The following is a 16,461-nucleotide window of genomic DNA, read 5'->3' on the forward strand; positions in this document are numbered from 1 at the left end:
AAAGTACTAATAAATTGAAAACAGTTTTCAGCAAGCTAAGTACGTATTTAATTTGTAAAAGTTAAAAATTGTAAAGCAATTAAAATGCTGGAAGAGGACTAAGAGGACTACACAACTAGATACAATTTATGAAATGTACTTCTAAGGATTTAATTTACAACAACAAAAATTATATTCTTTTGAATGATATTACGTCTCCAAAGAAACCTGTCACTATCTCAGTAAAACAAATACATAGACTAAAACAAAGTGTAGAATCATTATTTTTCCTTTAGAATAACAAATATGATTGTATCGTAATTTTCAAGAATATGGCATGGAGTTATTAGCTATATTTTATACATTATTTCATGTCATTATAGCATGTTCATTCTTCTTATAAGTTTTTTGAGTTAGAGTTTTTCTTTTAAGTTGACCTACAGTTTAAGTAGGATCCGAACCAATATGTACTTCCATCAGGTATCGAACCCGGAACCCTTTGATTACAAGGCGACAATGTTACCACTGTGCCATTGGAAGGCTCTTTATAAGTTGTGTAGCATCACAAATTTCTTGTTCACATCATGAGAGACAATAATGTTGAAAGAAGAAACTGGTACAATGAACTACATGTAGTGTTGAATCAGATACAACATGGCATATTGTTTATTTTATTTTTGATGAAACACCTGTTCATAAAAATATTTTTATCTTCTTTAAACTCCATTTGTTCTGATGATACCAACAAGAGCTTTGCCAAGGTTTGTTTTAAATCCACTTTAGAATTAGATAGGCTAAATAAGACTAGACCTACAGTTAAAAATGGAATTCAAAAAGGTGTGTGTGTGTGAAACTTGTAAGAAGAAATAATGTGTTGTGTTATTAAACAGTGATTATACTATATTTACCAGCACAAACAATGAGACAATATTTAGTAAAATTAATACAAAATTCACGAAATTTTCATTTTTCCCAGGATGAATTTCCAAATTTTAAACCTCAAAATTTACAATGTTTAAAATAATTTTCTCTATTTTGAGAAAAACTACCTAGTTGCTTAACTACCAAAGTTTGAGTGCAAATTATAATTATGCTATTCAGATGACTGACATTAAAGATTTAACCTGTTATAAGTGACTTTTTTGCAGCATCTTATAAACCCTTGGCAGTATTCAAGAAGTCTCAAAATGTGAGGTGGAAGGATTTAGTTAAATTTTCTATCAACAATACTTTCTATAGTGACCCAGTAAACAACATAATACAATTATGAAGAATATAGAATATTTAGTTTCTGCCAAGTGTTTGAAAAGAGTATATTAATTTCTTAAAGTTGTGACGAAAATACCCTCATAATTCATGACTAAATCTGCTCTCAAAAGACACCCTGTAATAACATATGAAACATACCTGAATCTAATTCAAGCGACCGGCGGTTAACTTGTGTTCTCCTCCTCCTTCGTAGTTCTTCTGTCTGTCTTTCTTCCTTTTCGTTTTCTTGGAGCCATGCCTCTATCTTCTGCCTCCAAGCTCTGTGAAAAACATGATAATATATGTAATAAGCACTAGTGTAATGCAGTCTTCTGTGCTAGTGATTTATGCACACATCCTAACACACTCCCTCCACATTTCCTCAACACCCCCTAATTTTTTTAAAATTTTTGGTCATATTGGCTCTCAATTTACCCTTACACACCCCACTCAGAACATTCTGAATAAACTCCTATTCTTGCTCCCTCCCACACAGGAAAAATATTAGTGAAAAATTGTTGACAATACTATAACCTAGGGATGTGACGAAGCTGAAAATTTACCGATGCCGATGTACTCACCGACAATTTTTGGAACCGATACCGATGCCGATATTTAACCGATTCACATACATAAGATTATTAAACAGAAATGGGATGTTATTTTCAGCATGACAAAAATAAATTTGCTATGTACATTTCTATTGCATATCATATGTATATACGTATATATTCTCAAGAGATGCGAATGTACATTTGCATCTACAAAAGGTGGTTACGTGAACCTTTAAGAAGAACATGGATTCTCAAGAGATTAAACATTAGTGCACAAACAGTTCTTTGAAATACAAAATGAATTCCTGTTCTGCCAGATTCAACTTCAGAAACACGAGATTTGGAAGCACTTCAGGAAGTAACCTACTTCTCTTATCGCAAATCTGTTCAGCAACACTGAACACTCAATCACTGAATACTGATGCAGCAGGTATGACCAAGTATTTTCTCAGCACTTGCTTCAGGTTTGAATACTCATTTTTGAATTTCTAATACAACAGCGGATCCTGGTTCAGCAATGTACTGTTTTATTTCCGTTTTATAGTTAGGTTGCTCCTGTGAGTGAGTCTGCAATAATTTTATTACAAAAACTGTACAATAATGACGAATCATAGCCAAATTTTCAATAAATCTTACAAAACTAGAATATAAAACTTATTAGAAGGTAAAAACTCTAGTATAATCTGTACCGGTTTAAATATCGGATTTTTGCCGATTCCGATACCGATGCCGATGTGTCAATTTCGGCCGATTTTCATATATCTGTAATCGGCTTCGGCACATCCCTACTATAACCTAATGTGAGCACTGATGATGCTAGACAGCTGGTCAGATGCTCTAAAATCATCTTTCCAAGCCAAAACAGACAGGAAATTACTTATGTATTGTGATACTGGAAGCTAGTTTTGAAAGGGGAGTCAAAGTCTGAAAGTTGTGTTCTTAAGCAGGATATAGTGATATATTGTTTACATGCCATCAGAATAAAGAAATGTTTTAAGGGAGAGAGGAGAGATATGATGGAAGCTGTAGACAATGAGAGATATGAAGAAAAATAATTTAAATGCAGGGAGAGAGAAGAAAAGAAATAAAGAAGCAAAATATGAAGGAAGAAGAAATAAGCAACATTGGGTGGGCACATGGAGAGTGGAAGAAAGAAAGACAGAGAGAAGTAGAAGTAAGGCAAAGAGAAAATAGAAAGGAAATTAGGCAGAAAATGGGAGGAGATAAGATATCTAAAGAAATGACCAAGTACAGAGGTAGCATAAGAACGAACAAAGGGGTGCTAATAGTGAGAAAATGAGATCAAAAGCTAGAAAGAAGATATAAGAAAGAAAAGAGGAAAATAAAGAATAAATAGGCAAATTTTCCTTATTCCTTAAGTAGCCACAAAACTCTTGTAAATATCTACCCAACACAGTAAGCAATCCACATTAACATTCATGTGAATGCTCTACAAGAAATGCTAAGCAGATATAATTATTTTAGAAGTTGGAATATCATTCCGGCTTCGAAAGGAGTGGAAATATGAAAACAGCTTCGCTGGCATTGGCCAAAGGTCCAGAAGACCCTTAACCATTTCATCCCTCCCCCTCCTCCTCACTAAACTTTTAATAATTTCCTCCTGCATTATATGATGACCATTTGAGTGTTAAAATAGTGTATAAAAAAACATATGTATCAGAACTACAAGACGACGACGACGGGGGGAAAAAAAAAACTAGATGGTCTTGTATACGAGGTGTGGCTAGAAAAAAACCGGATTGATGTTGCTGTCGACAAACGGCAAGTGCGTCACGGATAAGCGGGGCATGGGTGTATAACGTGATATCTTGCCTACCGGCTGTGTGATTGCCCAGGGTGCGCGGCGCTCAGTTCTTCTGTAGTTTGTGGACGAAGTGAATCGTACATCTGTGCTCCGTCGGAAAAGAAATTAAGTGTGAAAGTGGAACAGCGTATCAATCTGCAGTTTCTTATCAAACTCGGAAAATCCGCCACAGTAATTTATGGTTTGTTGAAGGAAATGTACGGAGATGTGTGTTTATCACGCACTCAAGTATTTGAGTGATTTCAGAGGTTTAGAGAGGGACGAGAAGTGATTGCGAACGACAAGTGTCCTGGACGGTCTTGCACATCAAAAACGGAATCAAACATTGCAAATGTCGGTGAATTGATTCGAATTGTGTACCCGAAGGTCAAACTGTCAACCAACAATATTTCATTACGATGCTGACGACACTTCGTGGGCGAGTAAGAAGTCGACAACCTGATTTGTGGAAAAGCAAATCATGGATTCTTCATTAGGACAATGTTGCTGCCCACACGGCATTGTCAGTAAAGGCTTTATTGGCCAAGTATGGGATCCCAGTGTTAAAACATCCACCCTATTTGCCGGATCTCGCTCTGTGTGACCTTTTTTTTTATTCCCAAAGGTCAAATCAGCACTGAAAGGAACTAGATTTAAGATTGTAGAATGTGTGAAAACAAAAGCGACTGAGGTCATGAACATGGTTTCAGAAAATGATTTCCAGCACTGTCTCCAGCAATGGAAGGTTCGTATGGAGCGGTGCATCGATAGTGCAGGGGAGTACTTTGAAGGGGATAATGTTCATATTGTACAAAATAACCAATAAAAGATTTTGTAGCAACAGTCCGGTTTTTTTCTAGCCACACCTCGTATATTATTTTATTACAAAAAAATTCTTAGTACAAGGCGTTAGTCATATTTTAGGAAAATATATTTCAGTTTTTATATGCCAACTCAAAAATATTATTTTGTACTATACGCATGAAACATTGGGTCAACAGATAAGGTTTTCTTTCCTTCTTGGTAAAATAAAGCACCTCAAATAAAAATAAATAAACAGAAAAAAAAAGATACCTTGGATTTGCAAGTAGTTCAATTTGAACATATTAATAATTACCTTGGTTTCCCTTCTCCATCACTAGGTGGCAGTTCTGGTCGTTGCTCAGCTAAAGGTGAAGGCGAACTGGGTCGCTCTCTCTCGCCAGAGAAGTCTGCACTCAACAGGTCAGGTCTCTTCCTCCCTCCTCTTGCCCTCCGAGCCCAGGAACGATCTAATGAGCCATAGCCATCTAAAGTCAAGAATGAACCACTTGTTCTTTCACTCCATGCATTCCATGCAACAATTCATGCACGTGCAATTTTATATATTCAATCCCCAAATAAAACGATTGTCTTAAGTTCCGTGCAATTTATATTAATCCATGCATTGTCATGTGCAATATATATAATAATGGGTACTAAATTCAAAATGACAATTCAGAGCAAACGGTTTAATGAAATTCAAAACCAGAACACATGCTATACAAATAATAATAGTAATTGAATACAGACATGAAATATCAAAATATTTTATATTTTCTTTATAAAGGATGCACCTTCCCCTTATAACACATGCAGATTTTGTTACAATATACATAATCACTAAATCTTAATTTTTATCACAATTCAACAAGTTGAAAACTCAAATTTTTAATAATGCAAACATGCAGTTCATTTACATAGCTACAATCCACTGAAGGGCAGTTTAACGAACATGGAAAGAGCAACCTAATAACTAATTTTGAATAATAATATGGTGTAACATTGATTTTATGTCTTTCAGGTGGCCAAGATGAAAGAGCATAAAATGTGAGAAAATGTAAAATCCAGGAACGTTATTTTAATAACAATAATAAAGATATCCTTCCATTACAGGACACAAGGTAAATGAACATGGTGATGGACAACTTGTCTACTACTGCAATTGCTCTTGACTGGAAAAGTCCATATAATTTCCAAATTATTCTTCTCTGTTAGGAAGGGGGGAGGGGGAGGAGAAGGTTTGCAGGATGCAGACTAGGGAGATGTTCCTCTCTGGAATCAGCTAAGGTCCCCATGGTGTATTTCAACTCAGAGGAGGGGGCTAAATACTACTATACACCAATATATTCAGTCCTTCCCAGCTGGAAATTTTTCCAATTGACTCTGATAGCCAATATGAGTTTTTACACACTCTATTCGAACTGATTGGCAAATTGGAACCAATTGGTTAATTGTAATGAATTGGTCAATTGTAATGAATTGGTTTCTATTGGAAAGTATTTTATTGTTTTCAATATATTGCATATGAATAATTCTTATCTATACAACTGTAAATGCAATGGAGAAATCATATAAAACAACTAAAATAAATCTCTGGTAAAGCATGTGGAATTTGTAACTTAGAAAAACTTTCACATACAAAAATTTTTAAAATATGTGAACACGTTTTTAACTCTGTAGCTTCATTGTGTTTAACACACTTATAGAAAATCGAAAACATACTGCTTCAGTCATAAATTAACACATTTTTCTTCCTATATAGGATGCGAAAACAGCAACAAATTACGATAAACAAAGAATCTGACTCACAACACTTGTAAAAGTGATAAACAAACAAAACACTGTCGAGATCAACTTGGTTGACCAAAAGAGTCCTCATTTTTCCAATTTCATTACGTACACACAAGAATAACAATGGAAATTCCATATTGCAAAAGACAAGAACGAATATGATCATTTATTCCAACTACTAGCTGCTTTAAAGTTAAGTTGCTTCTTAAGAAAGAGTTCTATACGTGTTTATTAAGATAAATCTGACTTCAGTGGTATGCATTCAGTTCAAGTGTGCTGTTTTTCCAATGAACGTCTAAATCACAGGAAATGTGGTGTCAGTCATTAAATCAATTTATAACATATAGATTCTACAATATATACAACCTTACAATTGAATACAATTCATCACTTTCCAATTGGCTTCAGTTGAGATTCCAATTGAAACCAATACATTCCGATAGCTACGAGGCTTATCAGGAAAGTAAAGATACAAACGAAAAATAAGATATACAAGAAATGTATTGCACGCAACTAAAGCTACACTTGATACACTGGTACAGAGGCTATTTATCCACATAAGTGCCACCATTGTCCAAACATTTGTTCAAACGTGGAACAAGTTTTGTATCCCCAAATCGTACAAATCCGCTGCCTGCATCTGGAAACAAGTTGTGACTTCTTCAAAGTGTTTTCCACCAAGATGTTTCTTTAGGTACAGGAACAGATGGTAATTGCTGGGTGCGAGGTTGGGGCTGTATGGCAGATGTTCAAGGATGTCCCATTGAAAATGTGCAAGCAGATTCTTGGTGACATTCGCTGAATGGGGCCGGGCGTTGTCATGAATAAAGAGGATTCCACGTGACAACATGCTCCTCCGTTTGTTTTGAATTGCACGTCAAAGATGTTTCAAAGTCTGGCAGTAGGTTTCAGCATTAATCGTTCTTCCAGGAGGCATGAATTCCACCAGTAGGATGCCGTGGCAATCCCAATAAACGGTTGCCATCAGCTTGCTTGTTCAAAGTGAGGTTTTGAATTTTTTGGCTTTTGGAGAATGGGTATGGCACCACTGCAGTGACTGCTGCTTGGATTCAGGCGTATGGTGGAACACCCATGTTTCATCACCTGTCACTATGGAGTCCAGGAATGCATCTCCCTCTTCTGTGTAGCGCATAAGAAAGTCCAGTGCGTATCAAAGTCATTTTGGTTTTCTGTTCGTCAGTCAACTTTTTCGGACCCAGCGTGCACACAACTTTCTGTATCCTAACCCACTAACAACTTCATGAATAGTGTTTCTTGAAACGTCAGAAAACATCACACACAAATCTCTAATTGTCACCCGCCTGTTCGCACGACCCTCTGCTTCAATGCGATTGCGAATATCATCAGTGATCATGGATAGCCTCCTGCTCCTCTCTTCATCATGAATATCACACCGACCTTCTGCGAAGGCAAAGCACCACTTCACCACACTTTGCCGATTCATTACGTTCCCATACACAGTCACTATTTCTCGATGGATCTCCGATCTCCTTGTGCAGCAAAAACCTGATCACGGCGCGCACTTCACACCTGGTGGGATTAGTTACTGCCGCTGCCATTTCCAATGCGTGTTCCTCACACAAGATACAACGCAGCAATGACGACTCACTCCCAATCCTCGTCATATGAATAAAGGTTACTGCCAGTGTTGCCAACTTTGGTACACATTTTTCCCCTAAAGTGGAAATGTGTTTGTATCTTTACTTTCCTAACAAGCCTGGTATAGGCATCCGATAGAATCTGATTCATTTCAGTTGAAACCAATTGGACCCAATTCAATCCAATTGAAATTTCAATTAGAACCAATAGAAAATTCCAGCTGGGTTTGTTTAGAAATATTCTACACATTAAAATCTAAGCATGTATTTGGAACTCATTCAATATTGCTTTATCTAGTGCCTGAGGTGTAAAGGATGATATTTTGGGAAGGTACCAAAGGTCATCGTCTCTTCCACACAGCCACTTTGGACTGCATTCTGCAGACTGGCATCTAGACTCTCAGCCAATATAATCCTCTGTAGGACTTGTGTTGCATGGTGTCCATGGTGATTATCTTTCTTTTCATCCATTTCATCTTAAAACAACTCATCCTCACCTTTGCAATTAGCTAAAAATGGCAGAAAACTGAAGTAAAATATATCAAATCAATTAATCAATGTAATGCCTATGTTATTTTCAACATTTCACTCCATATAGGTACTTGTTACAGTAGCTTAAAAATCGCTGTGAATCACAACTACTATTTCAAAGAAATCAGTTTGTTGCACACTGTTACTATGGAATATATAACACATGTACAGGCATTTTACACCCAAGCTTGTAGTTATGTGGAGTCTAAGGAAGGTTGCCTCAGCCCCCTCCTACGCACGAACTAAACCTTCTCTGACATTGCATTCGTGTTTGAATTTTAAAAAAATATGCCACAGTGTTTAACGTAACTCGATCTAGCTATGTTTTGGTGGATATATTTAGGTAAATTTGAAGTAGTACACTGTTATGAGAGAAAAAAAATGAATCCATTCCTTTCATATGAAAGTAAAATACATTGAACACTAACACATAATTAAATGCCTCTATCAAGAAATTCATGGCTCATAGTTACCATGCAACATGTTTCCATTTCAGTAAGACTACATCCTCAAAAAAGGGGGAAAAAAGGTAAAATACACATTCAGTGTTAAACTAATCACATAACACAACCATAACAAACAGTGCAGTGTGCATTTGGGAACTTAATTGTCAAACTTGGTTCATTTTAAAGTTACCTTTGTGTTTCAAAAGGTTGTTTTGAGTTAATTGTAGGTATCCAAATTTTGGAGTTACTGAAATGAAATAAAAATTTTAAGATCCTTTGAAAACAAAACCTAATTTTCAATTCAGTTTAGTATTTTCCAGAGAGTTTTGTTAATTGTAAAATGAAATATCATGTATGCGAATATTTTAAAGCTTACTATTGTGAATGATACCTTAGAGCATGTATACAGGGATGATATTCTAAAAACATGTGTTTTCTGGTTTACTCAATTTACTATCATTAATAACCCCCATGGCACAACAGCCTTTAGGACCAGGGCTTACCTAGCAACTGCCCCTGTCATTGTTGTAGTCCATGATCGGGTTATGCTACTCATTCGTAGCTTCCCAATTTCCTCACGATGGTAGGGAGGCACTGGTCCCATACACAGGCCAAAATCTCAGGTGAATAGTTGTGATGCTTCCCCCAGGAGACTCAAACACAAGTCCCGTAGCCCAAGCCCAAACCCTGATGCCTTAGACCATAGCCACGAGGCGGGACAATTTACTATCATTACATCCAAATGAGTGGAATGTCGGGAAATGAAAAATGACCTAATTTAGCCAAATCTAGACAGAGACTTAGAAATTATTTATGGTCTAGTTAAACAAATTAACATACATATTAGTGAATGTTTGCATGTTTTTTTCTTATTATTAAAGTTAAGTGCACTATAATTAACACATCATTGGGGATCTTAATTTAATATCCTTATTTATGGAATAATATTTAATTTCCCACATTGATTGTTGATTTTCAGCATAAACATTAGACGTACAAATAAGTTTTTGTCTTTTGAAGAAGGTAACACGTGAAATTAATTACAAAATAAACACGAATATGACAAAATTGTAATTGAATTCTAAATGAATTCTCAAAAATATTTTGTTTCCTAAATATATGTAAATATTTTTACATGTGAACAAATATGCACTCATGTAAATAATTCTATTTCCATATGTATTACATGAATAGAGAGTGAAAAACTTACCTAGACTTCCCCAGGACTTCCGTTCGCGAGTTCCATCATGACCAGATGCTCTCAGGAAGTCCATGAGGTTGGATTCATCTTCTTCTGAAGGTACTCGACTCCTCCTCCTCCTCAAGGTGCCATTGGGAGTTACATCTGCAAATATGAAATATTACACATCCATCCTTAAGTGAAGATTGATACAAAATAACAAAGGGATAATAAATTGTCCCTTCATGTGAGCAATGTTCCAAGTGAAAACTGCCAGTTGGGGGAAATAGTTTGCATGAAACAAGTAGGAGAGTCTTTCAAAAATTTGTTTGAGGGGGTGAAAGATGTCATGTTGCCACATTATTTCTCAAATTATGCACTATGTAACATATTTGGTCTAGGAATTAATTTGTGCACCTGGACAAGAGATGGCTTAACGAGCGTATCGTCCCACAGTTCCGTGTAGCCACACATGCGTTGAAAACTCCTGTCAGCGAACATCGTTCATAATATAGGGCAGTTGATTGACGCGTCAACAACTGCATTTTGTAGTCAACTGAACAGTTCGTGCCAGATAAAGTGTTTTTGCGGGGTGTTCTGCTTCATTACTTTAACATGCAGAAAAGTGCTACCAAAAGTCATCGTATTTTGGCGGAAGTGTATGGTGACCATGCACTAGCTGAGCGAACGTGTCAGAAGTGGTTTGCATGGTTTAGAAGTGGTGATTTCGGCCTGGAAGACCAAGAGCGACCTGGACAGCCAAAAAAATTTGAAGACGAAGAATTGAGAGCATTGCTCGATCAGGATTCGTGTCAAACGCAGGAAGAACTTGCAGAAGCATTAGGCGTTGATCAAACAACAGTTTCCAAACGCCTCAAAGCCATGGGAATGATTCAAAAGATGTCACATTGGGTTCCACATGAATTGAAAGACAGAGACGTTGAAAGACGAAACACCATTTGCGAATTGCTGCTTCAAAGACAGAAAAGAAAGGAGTTTTTGCATCGCATTGTTACTGGCGATGAGAAATGGATCCATTACGAGAACCCGAAACGAAAAAAGGCCTGGGTGAAGCCAGGTGAACCAGGTCCATCACAACCGAAACGAGATATTCAATGTGCAAAGGTTATGCTGTGCATATGGTGGGATATGAAAGGTGTGGTGTACTATGAGCTGCTGCAACCGGGTGAAACTATTAATGGAGAACGTTATCGACGACAATTAATGCGTTTGAAGCAAGCTCTGGCCAGGAAACGACCAGAATGGGAGACCAGACATGATAAACTTATTTTTCAACATGATAACGCTCGCCCACATGTCGCAAAACTGGTCAAAACCTATTTAGAAAATGTCAGATGGGAAGTTTTACCCCACCCGCCATATTCACCAGACATTGCTCCTTCGGACTACTACTTGTTCGATTGCATGAATAACGATTTGATTGGACAGCGGTTCACTTCTTCAGAAGATATCGAAAAATGGGTCTCTGACTGGATCGCTTCAAAGGATGAGGACTTCTTTCGCCACGGAATCCGTAACTTGCCTGACAGATGGGCGAAAGTGGTGGCTCGCAATGGACAATATTTTTCTTAAGATATTTATGTATTTTGTGTTTGAACTACAGCTTCAATGTGTGCGTAGCAACCGCACGAATTAATTCCTAGACCAAATAGTTTCTGTTGAAAATTTTCCAAATGAAAAATTTAAGTATTGATATATTATTGCAAGGCCAAAGATGACACCATTTCATTTTTCAGTGCAAATCACACCAACTGTATTACACAAAGAGATAGCTAGTGTAAGAGTAATACATCCAGCAATTGCCACAAATTAGCTTTTTTGTATACAGTGTCAAAGCGTGACAAGAGGCCCGGAGGCTGGGCCTACCCTAATATATTTCTCTATTACAGGTTATTTTATTACTTATAATTTAATTAAACTACACTAATAAAAGAAAAATTCTAGATCCTCCGATAATTACCACAAATTTCCAACCCTGCCTGATACTCGATCTCCGCATTGAGCGAGACCTGTCTGAGTTGGCCTTAGCTGGCCCCATAACAATCTATGTAATTCATGTGGAGAGGGGCACGCTTGGCTGTAATGGGCACATTGAGGCAGGCCTCTGAATTCCGAAAAGTGTCAATTGTGCACAAGCGCATGACAAAACATTGGAAGCACCAAGGAAGCTTGTTAAAGCAGCATTTCCATGGAAGATATAGAGAGTGTCGGGGGCGGGGCACACCCAGCTGCTAACACATCACGAAAATAGGTTGCTAACAGCTCTAAACCTGGCCTCCTAACCTGTCAACATAGGCATTATTAGAATTCTAACTGCAAATAATGCATGTAAGTTGGTTAGCAGTGTTAAGTTTGGTGCTTTCAGCTTTTTTGAGGAACCGCATTTCGCAAAGTGTTAGCAGCTGAATGTGCCCCACACCAATCCCGATTCAGAGAGGGAAAGTATTTTATTACTTTGAGGAAAGGGGTATTGAGGCGAAATTTTCTTTGATGATTAGTAACATAACTGAAAACTCTCTACTTTTTAAAGGGGGCAAAGTACAGTGCAAACGTATTGAGAAAATGTTTCTGAAACTTTCTGACTGGTGTGTTACACAGAAATGTGTCCGTGTTCTCATTTAGCATTTCATCACTTTCTAAATCGTATTATAATTAAAAACACCATGTGTTAAAGAAGAATTATATGAATAAAAGAGTTAAAAAGAAATAATTGATTGATAGATTTAGTTTATTTTACTTGGCTTTTCTGCCATTTTTGGCTAATTGCGAAGATGAGGATGAGGGATGATATGATGACATTGATGAAGGGACACTTACAAAGAACACCTATGCCCAGGCAGGGATTCGAACCTGGGATCCCTGTCATCGTAGTGTGCTGTTATAACCAATCTGCCATGGAGGTCAGCATTAAAAATAAATAAAAACTAACTGATTTCTTTAATGCGAGAAATATTTACGAGACTGTTATTGAAGTAGCAAATATTTTTTACAACCAGCTTTAATAAAATAAGTGTAAGAGGGTTAGGACATCAAGTCCCATCGCCACTGTTTTCTGGCCTTCGAGACAGGACCACCTTTATTCTCAGGTATCTCATCGAGACTAGACTAAAGTAGAGTCTGAACCACTGTCAATATGCCTCCACAGGAAATCGAACCTTTTACTTCTTGATTATAAGGCGAGAGTGTTAATCACTACATTATCCTTTTCAATCCCTATCCAGACTTTTTCGAACAGTAGTAGGTGAGATTCAGGCAATATACTATCTTTTATTTTCTAGGGGCTATATTTTAACATACTACTTTTAAAAAAAAATCATCAGCCCCTCCCCTGCATATGCCAGTGTTCACGACAAAGACAGATAAACCTCACTGAAACCCACCTGTTGACCATTCATGTCAAACAAATGTGAAATCGCGCAACACTTGAAAATTCCTATGCAAAGTAAACAAGCTTTTATTTTAAAACCAGCACCTGAGGAAAATGTTAGCGGGGGTTATGCTTGGCCGATCCTTGGAGTTGGCTGGGGGGACACTTTGTGAAATTTTTGCCAGCTGGGAAATACCATCCTTCCATATCGGGCACTGCCTAAAACAATATATAATGAGTATCCATATTATAATCTTGTAACCATAAGATTTTCCGACACATTCCTTATATCACTCGTTAAGACCTACCAGGAGAACAGGTGTCATCCTTGCTTCCAGGCTCACCACATGGTCCCGAGAAAGAACCAAGTCTCCGTCGTGAGATTAATGGAGAACCTGTAACAGAAACATCCTCTTCCGATGTGATGCCTCCATTCTGAACTCCCTCTATACTTCGCTTCAACTTCCTTCCCTGAAACAAAAAAAATTGTCCACATATAAGCTGAGGCAATAAAATGAAGTCTTGACTAACTTATGTGTTCCATTAGCATTTTGGAGTGAGAATGAAATATTTTCTGTGGAAGATAGCAATATTTTATGGACAAAATAGTAAGACACAAAAATCTATTTTAATTACAAATTAAATTTATTAAAAGTTACTGCAGAGATTGTTTTGAGTTCACTTATAAGTACAGATAGGCCAAAGACAATTTGAACTTTAAAATCAGATCTATATCACTGAAATGCACTCCAATTGGGAAGCAAATCAAAGAACCATGGATTACAAACCAACATCTTTAGCTGCTATGCTATCAGTGAGGCTCTACTGGGTATAGCATTATTTTATTCCAAAGGTCACATTGTTAATATTTCACAATATATTAATGAATACTCTTCATATATTAACAGTCAAAATAATATAGCAATAACAATGTAAAAACATGAAGTCCTTTCCTACTAAACATTTCAACCTTGCACCATGTGGTAGAAGACATCTACGTGCAATGTACAAATAAATGTAGAAACACAGTAGAGTAAATATACCATAAATATTGAACTATTATTAATAATATTTTCAAAAATGAACTAATAGTATTTATTACCTTGAGTTCCTTGTCCAAACCCTTCTTCTGTGGAAAACCAGAGCGGATATCATACAGCAAGGAATCCATTAGATTGCATTCCGATTCAGACCCATTTCCTCCAAACTGTCCACTTACTGCAGGAAAAATACATCAGCTGTTAGTATATATGAATTATATGGAGATGCTAACAGTTCATTCTCCCTTTTATTTTTAAAGAAAATAAGAAATGAGCTACACCTAAAAGAAATCATGCCTCTACAAAAAGCTTACTAAATTAAATGTATGTAAAGATAGAATTTGGTATACAGAGTTATAAGCAAGGATCCCATATGATACAAGAGAAGAGAGTAGGCAGGTAGAAAGTAATGGCTACACTGTTATCCTCTGTCATTTCTTCTAATGATGTAAAGTTTCATAGTTCATTATTCATCATGAAGGTTCCTATTTCTATTAATTTTGTTATTACATATTAACTTTTATAAATAAATTGTTCTTATTTCTATTAATTTTATTATTACATATTAACTTTTATAAATAAATTAATCACTAATTAAGTAAATATAGAAAATACTATTTGAAAACAGAAGTCAATAAAACAAATATGCCAAACACAAAGTATGGACATACATAAAACTGATAATGTTAGCTTATGTAACCAAATTTGCAATATAATTCTATAATTTTTCAGAAGCCTGGTATCAATATAATTCTACTTGATACCAGGCTTCTGAAAAATTCTTTCCATGTTAATATTTGAGAATTAGAATATGCATGAGTTTGAAACAAAAAAGCTTACTTTGCTTCTTCCTAGCTAATTGTTCTTCCCTTTGTCTCCTCCTGATCTCAGCTTGTTCCTCCTGCTGCTTTCTGCGTTCGTTTTCAAAGATGGCCTGTTTGAATTTAATGCAGAACCCATGGAACACCCTGAAGCATTCTTCAAGCTTGAACATGTTCGGATCCTCACAGAAGAAGTCAGAAAGATCTCTTCTCACATTCTCCAACACTTCCATGTCTTCTTGTAGGGCAGATACTTCCTGCTCAGCTATCTAGAGAAGCAAATGAAGACAAAAATGACAAATTGTAATGTACACAATATAGGGTATTTCAAAAGTCAACAGTATTTGGAGCATTCGACAAAAAAAGTGGTCCTACTTTATGTAAATAACAAAATTAAATAATCTAAAAATTATTATTGTTTTTAATTGCGTTAAGATTTAAATATTTGTGAATGCATATAATTTGCATATTTTGCAAACAAAAATTATTAGCATTTGTAGCCTATATGCTTCACAGAAAAATGGAGTCAAATTTTGCTACATTTTTAAAGCATAACATACAACACATTTTGTTAATGCATTTTGTGCATTCAGGCTATGTTATCATACTCAAGTTTTTCATTTGTAGCAGACACCACAAAGTACACTACAAATTCTATGAAATAATTTCATTATGAATATTTTAATCCAATCTCATGTCTAGAACCTTACATTTTGTGTGTAAAATGTCACACACTTAACGCTGGAATGCGCCATTTAATGAAGGTAAATTATGTGTGCAGTACACAGAAAATTTAGAAATATCATAAAAAATACATACAGTGGGATGCTCAGCCCACCCTGGCCCTTGCTATGAGCCTAGGTGGGGTGGGGGTTGGAAGGGTACTCTGTTTGAATGGTTGCTATAGAGTACATTACACACAGACAGACCCTGTGAAATACATGAAAAAGTGGAAGTTAAAATGGGCAGGACATGGTGGAAAGAAAGATCAACAAAATTATAATAATTGATTTGAAAGGACAGGAGTTGGAATACCAAGAACCAGATGGATTGATGGCATTGGGAAGGATGTCCATGAAGTTGGATCTAGAATCTGCAAGAGAGCTTAGTGGGACCAATGATGAAAGCTACTTCTGGAGACCACACCCACTCAGAGCTGTAGCACAATCTAGCAAATCAGTAAGTATCTGTTTCATGTTTCATGAAATAACACACAAAGGATCTTGTGATAAATAAAAATAGTTTGTGTTTACATAAAT

At 36.4% G+C, this 16,461-nt stretch overlaps 1 protein-coding gene across 5 annotated transcripts in view; it reads right to left on the reverse strand.

The window, feature by feature from the left end:
• form3 (FH2 domain-containing protein formin 3) overlaps positions 1 to 16,461 on the reverse strand; it is a 290,254-nt gene that overhangs the window by 9,252 nt on the left and 264,541 nt on the right. For 3 of the 5 annotated variants that reach the window (XM_083119201.1, XM_083119199.1, XM_083119200.1), the window contains exons 16-22: positions 15,222 to 15,471; positions 14,444 to 14,559; positions 13,650 to 13,812; positions 9,984 to 10,118; positions 8,964 to 9,020; positions 4,703 to 4,874; positions 1,387 to 1,508 (exon numbers count right to left, since the gene is read on the reverse strand). In XM_083119201.1, coding sequence (XP_082975327.1) covers positions 1,387 to 1,508; positions 4,703 to 4,874; positions 8,964 to 9,020; positions 9,984 to 10,118; positions 13,650 to 13,812; positions 14,444 to 14,559; positions 15,222 to 15,471 — 1,015 coding nt within the window. The remainder of the gene's footprint in view (positions 1 to 1,386; positions 1,509 to 4,702; positions 4,875 to 8,963; positions 9,021 to 9,983; positions 10,119 to 13,649; positions 13,813 to 14,443; positions 14,560 to 15,221; positions 15,472 to 16,461) is intronic. The other 2 variants (XM_083119204.1, XM_083119202.1) reach the window with 2 other exon arrangements.

This window comes from Lepisma saccharinum, chromosome 3, assembly GCF_977018435.1.
Source record: "Lepisma saccharinum chromosome 3, izLepSacc3.1, whole genome shotgun sequence".
Classification (NCBI taxonomy): domain Eukaryota; kingdom Metazoa; phylum Arthropoda; class Insecta; order Zygentoma; family Lepismatidae; genus Lepisma; species Lepisma saccharinum.